The 12,495-nt window shown below is 40.9% G+C and overlaps 2 protein-coding genes across 3 annotated transcripts; both read left to right on the forward strand.

The window, feature by feature from the left end:
- The first annotated feature begins 4,135 nt into the window (after positions 1-4,135).
- On the forward strand, positions 4,136-7,349 carry lrit1a (leucine-rich repeat, immunoglobulin-like and transmembrane domains 1a). The gene is made up of 4 exons (XM_048270018.1): positions 4,136-4,376; positions 4,629-5,086; positions 5,216-5,521; positions 5,695-7,349. Exons 1-4 carry the CDS (start codon positions 4,255-4,257, stop codon positions 6,729-6,731), a joined length of 1,923 nt encoding a protein of 640 aa, XP_048125975.1. The 5' UTR covers positions 4,136-4,254; the 3' UTR covers positions 6,732-7,349.
- Positions 7,350-8,051: 702 nt separating this feature from the next.
- lrit2 (leucine-rich repeat, immunoglobulin-like and transmembrane domains 2) lies at positions 8,052-12,014 on the forward strand. Of its 2 annotated transcripts, none has more exons than XM_048269994.1 (3): positions 8,052-8,197; positions 8,469-9,241; positions 9,706-12,014. In XM_048269994.1, exons 1-3 carry the CDS (start codon positions 8,088-8,090, stop codon positions 10,497-10,499), a joined length of 1,677 nt encoding a protein of 558 aa, XP_048125951.1. In that variant the 5' UTR covers positions 8,052-8,087; the 3' UTR covers positions 10,500-12,014. The 2 variants fall into 2 exon arrangements, with proteins under 2 accessions (XP_048125951.1, XP_048125952.1); XM_048269995.1 differs by having other exon boundaries at positions 8,064-8,193.
- The last annotated feature ends 481 nt before the right edge of the window (positions 12,015-12,495 follow it).

Below are 12,495 nucleotides of genomic sequence, written 5' to 3' on the forward strand. Positions count from 1 at the left end.
TAGTGTGCCGCCATAGCCTATCACAGAAAACACAATGCAATGCAATACAATACAATAAGGCACTTACCTTGGCCGTTCAACGCACTGGGTCTGCAAGCAGCAGCCCGTAAAGAGAGATACAGCAGTGGTGTAATACAGTACACGGGTGGCCTGAAGCAGCGTGCGGACACGCTTAGCAGGCTCACACTGGCCCAGCTAGCTGCGGACAGCGGCGACGGGGTATAAACAGATGTACAAAGAAGGAGGCCACCAGTGCGTGAACGCACGCGCCGACGTACACTAGTGGACAACTGGCAAAGAGACACACAGCAGCCCGCACCTCGTGCAAGACTGCACCTAGCAGGCACAAACAGCTAAACTTACCTTTTCAAGTAGCCTAGCACACAACAACAAAACTATCAAGAAGCACACAGTAACAGTAGCACCTAATGCGCTGATCAGGCCCACACAGGTTCCGGCTGCCAGAGGTGTAAACAGAAACAATAACGGTGGCCCACGCCGGTGCACTAACGCACCCAGCAGGCTCACACCAAGCCCCACTAGCCGCGAACAGCCAGATAAGGTACACAGTAGTTAACAAAAAACAACCCAGAAACCTGGCACACACAAAAGGGAAAATAACACTGAAACGGCGGCCCGCACCAGTGCGCAAACGCAGGCAGCAGGCTCACACTAGCCCCTCCGCCGTGCGGTATGGGGTGAACTCAGGAAAGGCGTCAACAAGTTAAACAAAGTTAAACGAAGTTTCCCGAAAAAAACACAGGTTACTGCCACATGCAGACTAACGAACACAGTCAAAAAGCAAGAAAGCAGTGAAAGTAAGTACTCACGTCTTACAGGTCTCAGATGAGGCAATCAAGGTGAGAGACTGAACCGGGAGCAATCTCCGCTATTTACAAGCTCGAGTCGTTCTGCTTCCGGAGGTCATGGGCATGACTTTGTTGACATATGGTCTTGGTGATAGGCAGAATGAAGGTGATCATTCCTTTTTTAGACCGTAGTGACGGTCAGAGTGAGGTCGAAACAGATACACTCCCAATGTGGACTGGACATCCCAATAAAATTTAGTCGCAAGTGACTATGCGTTTTAGACTGTCATGATAGGGCTCTTAGAGTGGTTCCCTGTGTCTTAGAATGGTTCCCTGTGGAACCCCACAGAGTATTCTGGCTTTAATAGAAAAGCAACCCTTGACACAAACATCTGTGAGAAATACAGTATAATTTCTTTACCATTTGTACGTAACAGCATGAAAACCATATTTTACACAATTTTTCCAATAAAATAGACTCTATCCAATGGAATATAATGGATTTTATCAAAATCTTTGGAAAGGTCTATGATGATAAAAGGTAACTTAAAGCTAAACTTTAAAGGTAATTTTGTCAATCAGGTGAAGCAGAACCATATAAATGGAATTCATTTCCCAAAAGCTGTACTGGTATACAGTAAATTCTAAAGAATATAATTAGAATCTAGATGCAAAAGAATTCATTTATATATGTTTTTCTAATATTTTTCAAAAACATAGGAAAAGGGTTAACATTTAAAATAGCTGGTACAATATCTGGCCTGTTTTCAAACACAAAAAAGTGTGCTGCAATATTGACTGTTTTGTGTGTTTGACAAGAAATGCAGAATGTCATGACCCGCTAAAGATGTCAATCAATTATGTCACTTTATTTCATGGATGTCAGAAGGCTTAAAATAAAAAATAGTGACAATTCATTGGAATGGAATCTAGAAGACTGTCATGACTCTTTGGCAAGCAAATCATGCCAACATGGCCTTTCTGTTCTCTGCCCCAATGATAGGTATGATTTATGATGACTAGGTATTATAGATAACATCAATACAGCTGCTGTCTCTGTAAGAACATTATTGTGAACTCAGTAATCTGCCATTTTCATGATATGCTTCAAAGTTTAATAACATATTGTTTTGCAACTTTCTGCTGAAATTAGTTAACTAGCTAAAGGCCAACAGACAAACACCAACAATTTGGTGTTGAGAGAGCTAAGGTCACTTGCCAACTGGTATTTTTTGGCAATATATTTGACACCGTTTTGCTGTAAAAACTTCTTACACTTTCTGACCCTGGACTAGGGCTATTATCTGAATAGCCCGAACTGGGTTTCCCTATAGAATCTTGCAATTATGACTGTTTTTCTACAAGTGGTCTATGAACCTTCATTAAGTTGTATCTGTTTCCTGAACTAGCTCGTAGCATGAATACTAATGCACTCATACACTCTGGGGCATGAACATGGGGGCTAATGAACATGCCCCCAGAGTGTAGCACTGTATATCGACAGTACTTGTTGACCGCAAGAAACAGAGATCTATGTGAATTCTCCTATAAATAGTACTCAAGGGGTGCTGTCCATGTAAGCAGTGCTGAAATTTGAGTGATGTCACAGCTGCCTTTTAAACCATAGGACCTACATGTGCACCTACTGCACATAACATAATAAAATATCACTTGGTAGGCCTATGTTAACAGTCTTAACTAGAAAATATTCAAGTGTAAGAGGCAGGAATTCCTCAAAAGAAAGTTACTCAAATTGATTAGATGATTTCCAAAAAAAGTTGGCGATTAATTTAAAGGAACACAGGCTCACAACAACTTAATGGGGAATTAATTTATTTGCCAATTACTCCAGAGTTAATAATTATAATAGTATAATAATAGTTAATAAGAGGATACATACAATTCTCATCTCTGTGCATGCAATAACTCGGTCTGAGATTGTTAGCCTAGCCTAGCATAATTCACTGAAAGTGGGTTACACCACATAGCTTACAGCTAAAACGAAGCTATAGGCTAACTGGTGTTTTTCAGCTGTTCTTGCTGGAGGGGTTGTGTCACTCTGTCTTTCTCTTTAAAATGCCAAATAATATTCTACTGGATTCAAGTCAGACAGCATTCTATAGTTTTCACTATACACAACATTTTTTCTTTGGATGTCTTCCATAGAGGTTGATTGCACATTGCGATATCCAACATCCTTTGCTCTGTCTGAGCTGTCACAGAAACTCCTCTGATTTCCTCTGATAACCTGTGTCAAGTCTTTCCCTTCTACTTTTCAAAACTAGATTGTCCATGTGGCATATTATCTGTTGTGTCATTTTAGGGTGCTCTGATTAGTGGTTCTATGAGACAATCCCTCTGATTATTGCTGCAACTGTATTTCAACTTTTTTTTAGCTGACCACAGATTTTCACATTTCCTTTTCCTTTATTGTGATGTCTTAACATACATTTCTTCAATTCCCTTGCATTTTTCCATGTAGAGCTGTGATGCAAATAAACACAGCCCATATGTCCAAAAAATCTGAATGTTGTGGTGTTGTGTTAATGCTTTTTAAAACCATGTTCAGGCTAGCTGGAAATCACCCATTTTTGTTTTAACGATCAAAGGTTTTCCAATTTGTGTGTCAATCACAGTCACATGTGAGGCCTCTGTTTTCAGTGTAATCTTTCTAAAGTATCAATCAAAAGTATTGGTGTGGTTATGGTTGCTCATGAAAGAGTAAATGTGCTCTATTATCAACTACTACAGTACCTTACTTATTGAGAGGTGACACAATTGTGTGAGCCACTGAATAGGCCTACAGAATATGGCACAATGAACAAGAGAAGAGATTGTACAGTGTGGATGCCAGAGTTAAGCTAAAAAATGTTTCTGCTTACATTTGTTGGCATATTGTTTACATGGGTTGACAACCTAATACCAAGATCTTTAACATTGTTTCCAAACAGCAAGGGTTTTTAAAATGTGGGACTTGTTCCAAATTGGCAATGCAAGAGATTAATTCGCTGCAGGGACATCAAGGTTTAAATAAACTGTTTAGATGCTGATTGGAAATTTGTTCCAGTCGTATAGTTGATCTGTAAAATGACAAGCTTTATTAACAGTAATCGTAAAACAACCCTAGCCCGGGCAGAGAGAGAGAGAGAGAGAGAGAGAGAGAAACATTGCGCATTATGGCCAATTCGGAAGTATTTTGGCCCGAGAATAACCACTGAGTCTGCATAGCCTATCGGATTCCAGGCTGCAATACGCATGTAAATGAAAATAACGCGAGCCCTTTCACTAATCCTTGTCTATCCTTTTTATCTGGGGACTCATAGCAGTCAGATCACTATGGGATATAGAGGCAAGAACACAATGCGATGTTGCTGAGGTGCTTCTAAATGCGAAAAAGGCTATCAGTATCGGTAGACTCGGTGTAGTCCTGTGCAGGGGGAGCAACATGTTCCTAACGTCTGTTTTAAGTTTCCTGGTAGTGATAGCTGGATTGCCCCTCGTTTGGACTTCTTGTCCTTCACAGTGCAGTTGTTTTTACCACAACTTGAGTGATGGATCCAGGGCTAGGTGAGTTAACTGCAATGATCGTTTTTTCTGCATGACTATAAATAAAAGGATACGTTTATAACACATTCAATTCTCAAGTATGGTTGAACACATGCGCTTCTGGCACTTCTAACATTTCACTGCACGTGGGACAATATTAGAATGCGCTATATGATGTCGCTACATATCACTGCACGTCTGTCCATAATGTTTAAGCGCTTTGTTTTTTACGTGTCATAAACTTACTTTACCACATTTGCCTTGTTTCCCTAGGAGTGTTATTTGCAATGATCCAGAGATTTCATTGGTGCCTGCCAGCTTTCCCGTCGACACATCTAAGCTTAGGATAGAGAAAACTGCCATCAAAAGAATACCAGGAGAAGCATTCAACTACCTCGCAAATTTGGAATTCCTCTGGATGTCTTTTAACGCACTATCCTCGGTCAATCCGGACAGCTTCCGTGGTCTGTACAGCCTGGAAGAGCTGAGACTAGATGGGAATGCTTTATCAGCATTTCCGTGGGAATCACTAATTGACCTACCTAGTCTGAGACTCCTTGATTTGCATAACAACCAGATATCATCAATTCCTTCTGAGGCAACATTATACATTAAAAACCTGACCTACCTTGACCTCTCTAGCAACAGTTTACAGACTGTGCCATCAGAAGTTCTTTCTACTTGGTTAACAGTAAAACCTCTCCCAGGGGCAGATTCCAAAATGATCTTAGGTATGTATTATTTCTCTTCTGACAGTAAGATATGAATGTTTTACTGGGATAACAATATGATGTTTCTGTACATGCAATATATAATGAAAGTGAAAGTGAGGATGAATTGTCACTCTTTCTGTATCCTAGGTCTTCACGACAACCCATGGGTTTGTGACTGCCGTCTGTATGATCTGGTCCAGTTCCAGAAATCCCCATCTCTACTGGTGGCATTTATTGACACTCGCTTGCGCTGTGCTGACCCTGAGAGTGTCTCAGGTGTACTGTTTAGCGACGCTGAGCTGAGAAAGTGCCAGGGCCCCAGAGTTCACACAGCTGTGGCTCGAGTCCGAAGCCCGGTGGGCAACAATGTCCTGTTGCGCTGTGGCACCATTGGCATCCCCATTCCAGAGCTTGCCTGGAGAAGAGCCGATGGAAGGCCCATGAATGGGACAGGTGAGTCAGCACAGTATTGAGCGGCTAAGACGCATTAGCATGGCACAGTGTTGTATGTTCATTACAGAAAGGGCTTTTGCCAACTGTAGTAACATGATGTAACAGTGGTCTTTGGTCAGGCATGCATAACTTGCATAACTTCACTTCTCACATTCTGCTTTTCTCCTTTTCAGTTGAGCAAGAGAGTTCAAAGGAGGGAATTGTGTGGTCAATTTTAAGTGTTCCTGCTGTTTCATATCGAGACTCTGGGAAATACATCTGCAAAGCAACAAACTATGCTGGGAGTGCAGAGGCCGTCATTTCTCTGATGATAACAGAGTCCCCAAAGACAGAAAACCAAACAGCGAGTCCAAAGAAACCAAAAGGAAAGAAGCCAAACACTTTGCTGAAAGCAGCCTATCAGGAAAAGCTTGTTGCAAGATATGTGTCACCAACTACCACTCCAGCAATTCGACTTATTGAGCCAACGCGTTACACAGGCCCCTACCCCGGGGAGAGGTACAGTGCCACTGCCAGTGAGGCTACTGTCCAGACCACTGGTCCAGATGGGTTGCTGGAAACCAACCTGAGCAATCTTGCTGCGAACACGTCGTCCCTGCAACAAGATCCAGACCGAATAGTGCGCTCTGTGAAGGTCATCGGTGATACAGACTACACTGTCTGTCTGAATTGGAGAGCCCCAAAGGCCAAAAACACCACTGCATTCAGTGTGCTGTATGCAGTATTTGGGGAGAGGGACATGCGTAGAATTAATGTCAACCCAGGCAACAACAGAATTACCATTGAGGGCTTGGTGCCAAAGACAAAATACATTGCCTGTGTGTGCGTCAAGGGACTGATCCCCAAAAAAGAGCAATGTGTAATCTTCTCAACAGATGTGGCAGCCATCGCTAATGGAACCCAAAAGCTCATTAATGTAGTTGTAATCACGGTTGCTTGTGTGATAGCAGTCCCACTAACAGTGATAGTTTGTTGTGGAGCACTGAAGAGGAAAATCCAAAAATTACTGGGAAAAAATTCAAAGGAAATTCAAGACTCTTATGTCACATTTGAGACTCTTTCCCCCGGTACAAAAGCCAAAGGCCTTGAAGGGGAATACCTGACCAGGCTAAATCCAGAGGAATCAAATAGACTTCTGTCAGCCAGATCCAGCCTGGATTCTGAATTGACTGCTAAAATAGAGGGACAGCCAAATGAGTACTTTTGCTGACAGAGTGTGGGGGCCATGGGTTTCTCATAAGACTTCGACTCAACATCTGAGTTTGCATCTGCAATGCACATCGGATGGTAGTCAGAGACATGTTTACGCTGCCAATAAGAAGTTCAGTGACTCCCAGTAAACATTTTTGTTGTGATTTTAAGAATCTCCAATTACATGACTGATGCAGGAAGTCGTTTGAAACTCCTTTTTATTTGAACTGCTTAATGTATTAATATAAAGGGATTATGCAGGAAATCATGAAGTAGTTGTACATGTACTTGTTAAGGTAAAATGCAATTGCTATTATGAAATACCAAACTAAATGGATGAATTATTATAAATGTGTATGTTTGAGCCATGTTAAGTATGCACTGTGTCAATATGTATTATTTGACTGTTATAAATGGTATATTCGTACAGTGCAGATGCAAAGTATGAAACACAATACAACATTTATTGGAAGTATTATGACCGTTTGAATATAATTCATATTTAGGACATAAAAAATGTTGAACATGATATCCACACATCCTTAAATCTCCTGTTTACTTGTGCATTGTTTGTGCCATTGACCTAAATTACCTAAATAGAAATCCTTTTGTATGTACACAATCCTTCAATCCTTTCAATAGCAGTAAGTTTAATAGTTGTAATTGAATGTATGAAAATATAACTTTTGATATTCATCAAGCTTGTTTTTATTTATCCCTGAGGGAAATTATTTGACATTTGGTGCAATATTATCAGCAGTTTTAATTTATTGGACTATTAATATTTTAACAGTTGACACATGAAAATTCATCTAGACTTAAAATCTATAGGTCCTCCTAACCCTTAAGACTGCATTTACATATGGCTTCTTATTACACATGGTATACATTTAGTTTCCTGTTTGAAGGTATGTTGAAATTGTCTCTCTTGATAGGTTTTCTGGTTATACAAAATAACTAGAACTACATAACTACATAACTCACCCAAACCAGACTAAGAAATGAACTATCATATGCAGACATGCTCAGACGTCCACAGTTATCATGCATTTTGTGTCATCTAGGTCTGTTTTAACAGCCACAATGGGTAGGCTATCTTTAACTAAAGCTCATTTACCAAACTAAATAAACCATTTGAAAGAAGCAATACCAATGATACTAAAAACGTATGGATGATAGCTGGTATCAATGTCATATTAGGACTAATAGGTGAATAAACAGCTGTTTCATGTTCTGCCACACAGTTGGACAGTATTGTCCAAAGCCTACAAAGTAGGCTACGTCAAGGATTTCCGTTGGCTTATGGGATTAATGTGATCGTAGGCTACCTGTAGATATGTCCTGCTTGGAGCCGGTACGGTCGTGACTGCAAGTTATGGATAACTTTAGTGCAGTATTTGCTGTAGGTGTGATACTTCTTCACTTTTGTCAGATTAATTCACAGTGTTTAAATGGATGTACGTGTACAACTGACCGCCATGGTAGGTAAGTCTTTCTTCAGGTTATTTAGGTGCAAACCGTCTGGGTGAGTTTGACCTACTCTTGTGTCACAGTTAACTCAAGATAACTCTTCTTAGACAATTGTCAAAGAATAATGTAGGCAAAGGCTACATACAAACTGTGATTTAATATGAGGAATTAAAAGAAAAAGTGGAAGAAATCCAGCATACTGAGTAGCATTAAGCTTGCCCTTGACATTTATTGATTCATTAAACAACTGTCCAGTGATCAAACTAAAAGCGGCTCTTTGTTGTAGGTCACTGCTGTGTATGGACACTTCTTTAGACGGAATCCCTGAAACTATTCCCCAAGATTTTACGAAGATAAGGATTGAGAATGCACACTTCGCGGAAATACCTCGGGGAACCTTCTCTAGATTACATGCTTTGGAACACCTTTGGCTGAATTTTAATGAAGTCAATATTATTCACCTGAAGAGCTGGGAGGGATTGAGAAATTTGACAGAATTAAGGTTACAAGGGAACAAACTACGGTCAGTACCATGGACAGCTTTTGAAGACACGCCTGCTCTGAAAATTTTAGACTTGAAACACAATCGTTTAGATGTTCTCCCAGAACACGCTCTGAAATATTTACCAAGTCTGACCTACTTAGACTTATCCTTCAATCAGCTTACAGTCATATCTAAAGATGTCTTCTTAAATTGGCCGCTTTACCACAAGGTGGAGGAAAATGGAGAACAAGTGGCCAATGTTGTCCTGGCACTGCACGACAACCCGTGGCTCTGTGACTGCCGCCTGAAGGGCTTCGTGGAGTTTGTCAGAGCAATCAGCCCTCCAATCATTTTGATGAACTCTTACTTGTCATGTGCTGGCCCACAGCAGCGAGCCGGTCATTTTTTTCATGAGATGGAATTGAAGACCTGTATGAAGCCAGTGGCCACAACATCTGTTACCAACATCAGTCTCCCAGCGGGCGGGAGTGTTACTCTCACATGCTATGCTATGGCTAGACCAGAGCCTACTGTTTGGTGGACATATGGTCTCAAGATATTAAGAGGATTTAATGGTAAGGTTAAGTCTGGTTTCATGACATTATCTCGTGTAGCTTGATACATCCTGGAGATAATTAAATACATAATTAATCTATATGAATAGAAGTAAAAATTGAATCCCCAATTACAAATTATGACAAATGCATCAAATGACCACCATAGTGATTTATTGTGTAATGTTGGGACATGTTTTTGTTAGATATCTTAATTTAAGTCATCAGATCTTAACGCTCAACTGTCAGCTGATTCTAACCTTGAGCTGACCCTAAGCAGATCACTGTGTGTCCAAAAACCTCAGTCCTAGCCCTTACCATAATTAACACCCTACCTGCCTTATCTTAACCCCTAAGTCTAAGCCAATTTTTTGTTGTCACTTGTTGTCAGTGAACCAAGTAAACTAGACATGTGATCCGATTTTGAAGTGTACTCAAATGTTCAGTGTTGACTATCTGTGTCACTGTTGTATTGATCTCCATAGAGTCCCTCTCTCAGATGGATGACGACACCATGAAATCACAGCTAGCGATCCCATCTTTTCAGCTGGCTGATCGGGGGGTATACACCTGCACTGCTAACAATTTTATTGGAAACTCCTCAGTTAGCATCCTGGTGGATGTGAAGACACCTGCCAGCACCCCACCACTTTCCTCTGGGTTCCCTGCCGCAGCAGTGGATGAGAATGTGTATATTGACATCCGTATCGCCAAGCAAACAGTGTATGGCATCACTATTGAATGGTATGCAGTCTTAGAAAATCCTGCTGAGACCTGGTTCACTATCCATTTTGGGCAATTTGACAGTGCCAAAAAGGACATGATCTATATCGGACCAGGCATCAACAGCTACTCAGTTTCAGACTTGCTGCCAGCCACAAAGTATGAGATCTGTGTCACTCTTAAGAGCCAGGTGCCAAGGACTGGTCAGTGTATTGTGTTTGTGACTGGAAATGACATCAGTGAGATGGAGCAGAGGGAGAAGCTGATCCACATTGTGGTCATTGTCCTCGCTATGGTCCTGGCTGTTCCTGCAGGGATGTATGCCTGTACCACAGACATCAAATTCAACTGCTTTAAACGCCTCAAAAACTCATGGAGGAAATGGAAGTGGTCGTTGGCAGGGCTGGACAAATCCAGTGATGGACAGGGCTCATTCGACAGCCTCCAGGCGGCCAGCGATGAGGGCCTTTGTAAGGACTCCAGCGAGGAGAGGAAGCCCCGGAGGAGATCTGACGCTGCTAATGATGACCAGAGTCCCTCAGCTGAGGTCTATTAGCGCAGCGTAAAGTACGCAACAGGTGACGTTGGTGTCACTGCCCGATCCGTTCTGCGTAGGCACAGTAGCTTAACGTGTTTTACGACTGTTCACAACACTACCTGATCAGTTCTACGCTTGCACGATTATTTATATTCGTTGACACACCGTTGACATGTGTGTACACTACAGAAACTAGGCAAAAGATGGCATCCATGGAGGAATGCTGTTTAAGTTATAAAGAAAGGACACCTTCATATTGATAATAAAATAATCAACATAGACTGCACCTTACTTTCACATTTAACGGAAACTTTTAAATTAATCTGTCAGTAGCCTACCAGATCCATACCGCCTGCCTGATCCGTTGCACGCATAATTGCTGGTGTTTCTACGCATACTGTAATATGATGGTCAATAAGTGAAGTGTTATGGCATAGCCCTGGTGGTCAGTCACAAAGGGGAGTGTGGAGAAGACAGGAGGTTTGCAGTGACAGAAAGACTCGGACACATGTAACCAAAATGGTGTATATTTTGTGACATGTAACAACTCTTTTATTTTTTTGGATTGGCCATTACTATGCAACTACTGTATGCGTAGAACGGATCGGTCAGGCTGTATGGATCAGGTAGGCTACTGACAGTTGGCATGCCTTTTCAGAATTCTGTGAAAGCCTTCCCCACTTGTCTTTTACACAGATTTGATCCAGCTGAGGTTGTGGTATTTGATGACATTAAAAGACATTTCATTGACTTGCTGTGTAACCCCCCTACATAATGATTTCAGTATGTTTTTCCTGTTCACTATTGACTCCAGCAACTGAAGATGACATAATTAGTAAAGCTGCTAAAAGCAGAGAGATTATGGTTTCTTAAGCATTTCAAAACATGAAACTTTTATTAAAGCCATGATGGACTTGATTGAACAAGGAAACTGAAACATGGGGCATCCTTTGTGTAGATGCTCTGCGTTGGCACTGATGGGTTTATTACCAGATATTATTTCTTACAAAGTGTTGTCCATCTGTGTGTGAGTGTTGAAATCTTTATCTCTTAAAATACAAGAGGTTCACAAACATCAATCAGTCTGTTGTGAACTCAACTATGATATATATTTGAAAATGTTGTTTAAAATACTGCCCAAACTTCACACAGAGGAATGATGAAAAAGAAAGGTTGGACAATGGCTTTTGATAATCATCTATAATCATGTACTTTCCAGTGATACAAGTTGTATGAAATAAATAATTAAATAATTCATTCTCCAGTCCTGAGTGTAATATGAACCACACTGTGCAAATTAAATGGGTGTAGTATGCGATTAATTACAATACTGTATGTAATTACAAGCATAATACTGTAAATATTCACTAGGCCTATATGTCACTATTGAAAAGATAAAACTATCAATATCCATTGTATAGCAAAACTAAACCATTCATCATAATGCTTGTTATTTTTCTATTTTACAGTATATGCTGTTCAATATGCATTTATATTGTGTAAGCACATGAAATAAAAAACAATAAATGGAAATGGGATGTCTACCCTTTAATGCTGATGCACGTGTCTGTTCACTTAGAATGTCCATTAGATAAAGTCGAGTCCTATATCTATCTCAAAGTAGCATGTGTGGAGCTCAGAGTGTTTTCACTTCTGTCACAGCTGGGAACGAGAGAAATGCTCAAAACAGATGTGGCCCGATGGTCTCCGTGGTGACACGACTTGAGCAGATGACTAGCGCTTAATGCCTTTGGAGAGGAAGGGCATTGTTCACTTGATGTAAAACGTGAACAGCAATCCCTGCCTAATTCCTCCCCCTATTAAAACCCACCAGTGGCTCATGAGCTGTCCCCAATCCGATACTCATCATGGTGATCTGCTCATTTTCATGAATATGGGTCTCACTCAAATGGCTCAAATGAACACTTTTGCTGCATAGCTGTCACTGTACAGAAGGGTATAGAAATGCTATTGTATATGCCTTTTGAACATGTTTTAGAGTGTGACATATGGC

This window comes from Alosa alosa, chromosome 18 (assembly GCF_017589495.1).
Source record: "Alosa alosa isolate M-15738 ecotype Scorff River chromosome 18, AALO_Geno_1.1, whole genome shotgun sequence".
Classification (NCBI taxonomy): Eukaryota; Metazoa; Chordata; class Actinopteri; order Clupeiformes; family Clupeidae; genus Alosa; species Alosa alosa.

Excerpts from the sequence above, each read along its gene's own strand:
- lrit1a (XM_048270018.1), top strand. The coding sequence starts at position 4,255 with ATGTTCCTAACGTCTGTTTTAAGTTTCCTGGTAGTGATAGCTGGATTG. Across the intron at positions 4,377-4,628 it reads AGTGATGGATCCAGGGCTAG|GAGTGTTATTTGCAATGATC; the intron begins GTGAGTTAACTG and ends TTGTTTCCCTAG. Across the intron at positions 5,087-5,215 it reads AGATTCCAAAATGATCTTAG|GTCTTCACGACAACCCATGG; the intron begins GTATGTATTATT and ends TCTGTATCCTAG.
- lrit2 (XM_048269994.1), top strand. The coding sequence starts at position 8,088 with ATGGATAACTTTAGTGCAGTATTTGCTGTAGGTGTGATACTTCTTCAC. Across the intron at positions 8,198-8,468 it reads ACAACTGACCGCCATGGTAG|GTCACTGCTGTGTATGGACA; the intron begins GTAAGTCTTTCT and ends TCTTTGTTGTAG. Across the intron at positions 9,242-9,705 it reads GATATTAAGAGGATTTAATG|AGTCCCTCTCTCAGATGGAT; the intron begins GTAAGGTTAAGT and ends TGATCTCCATAG.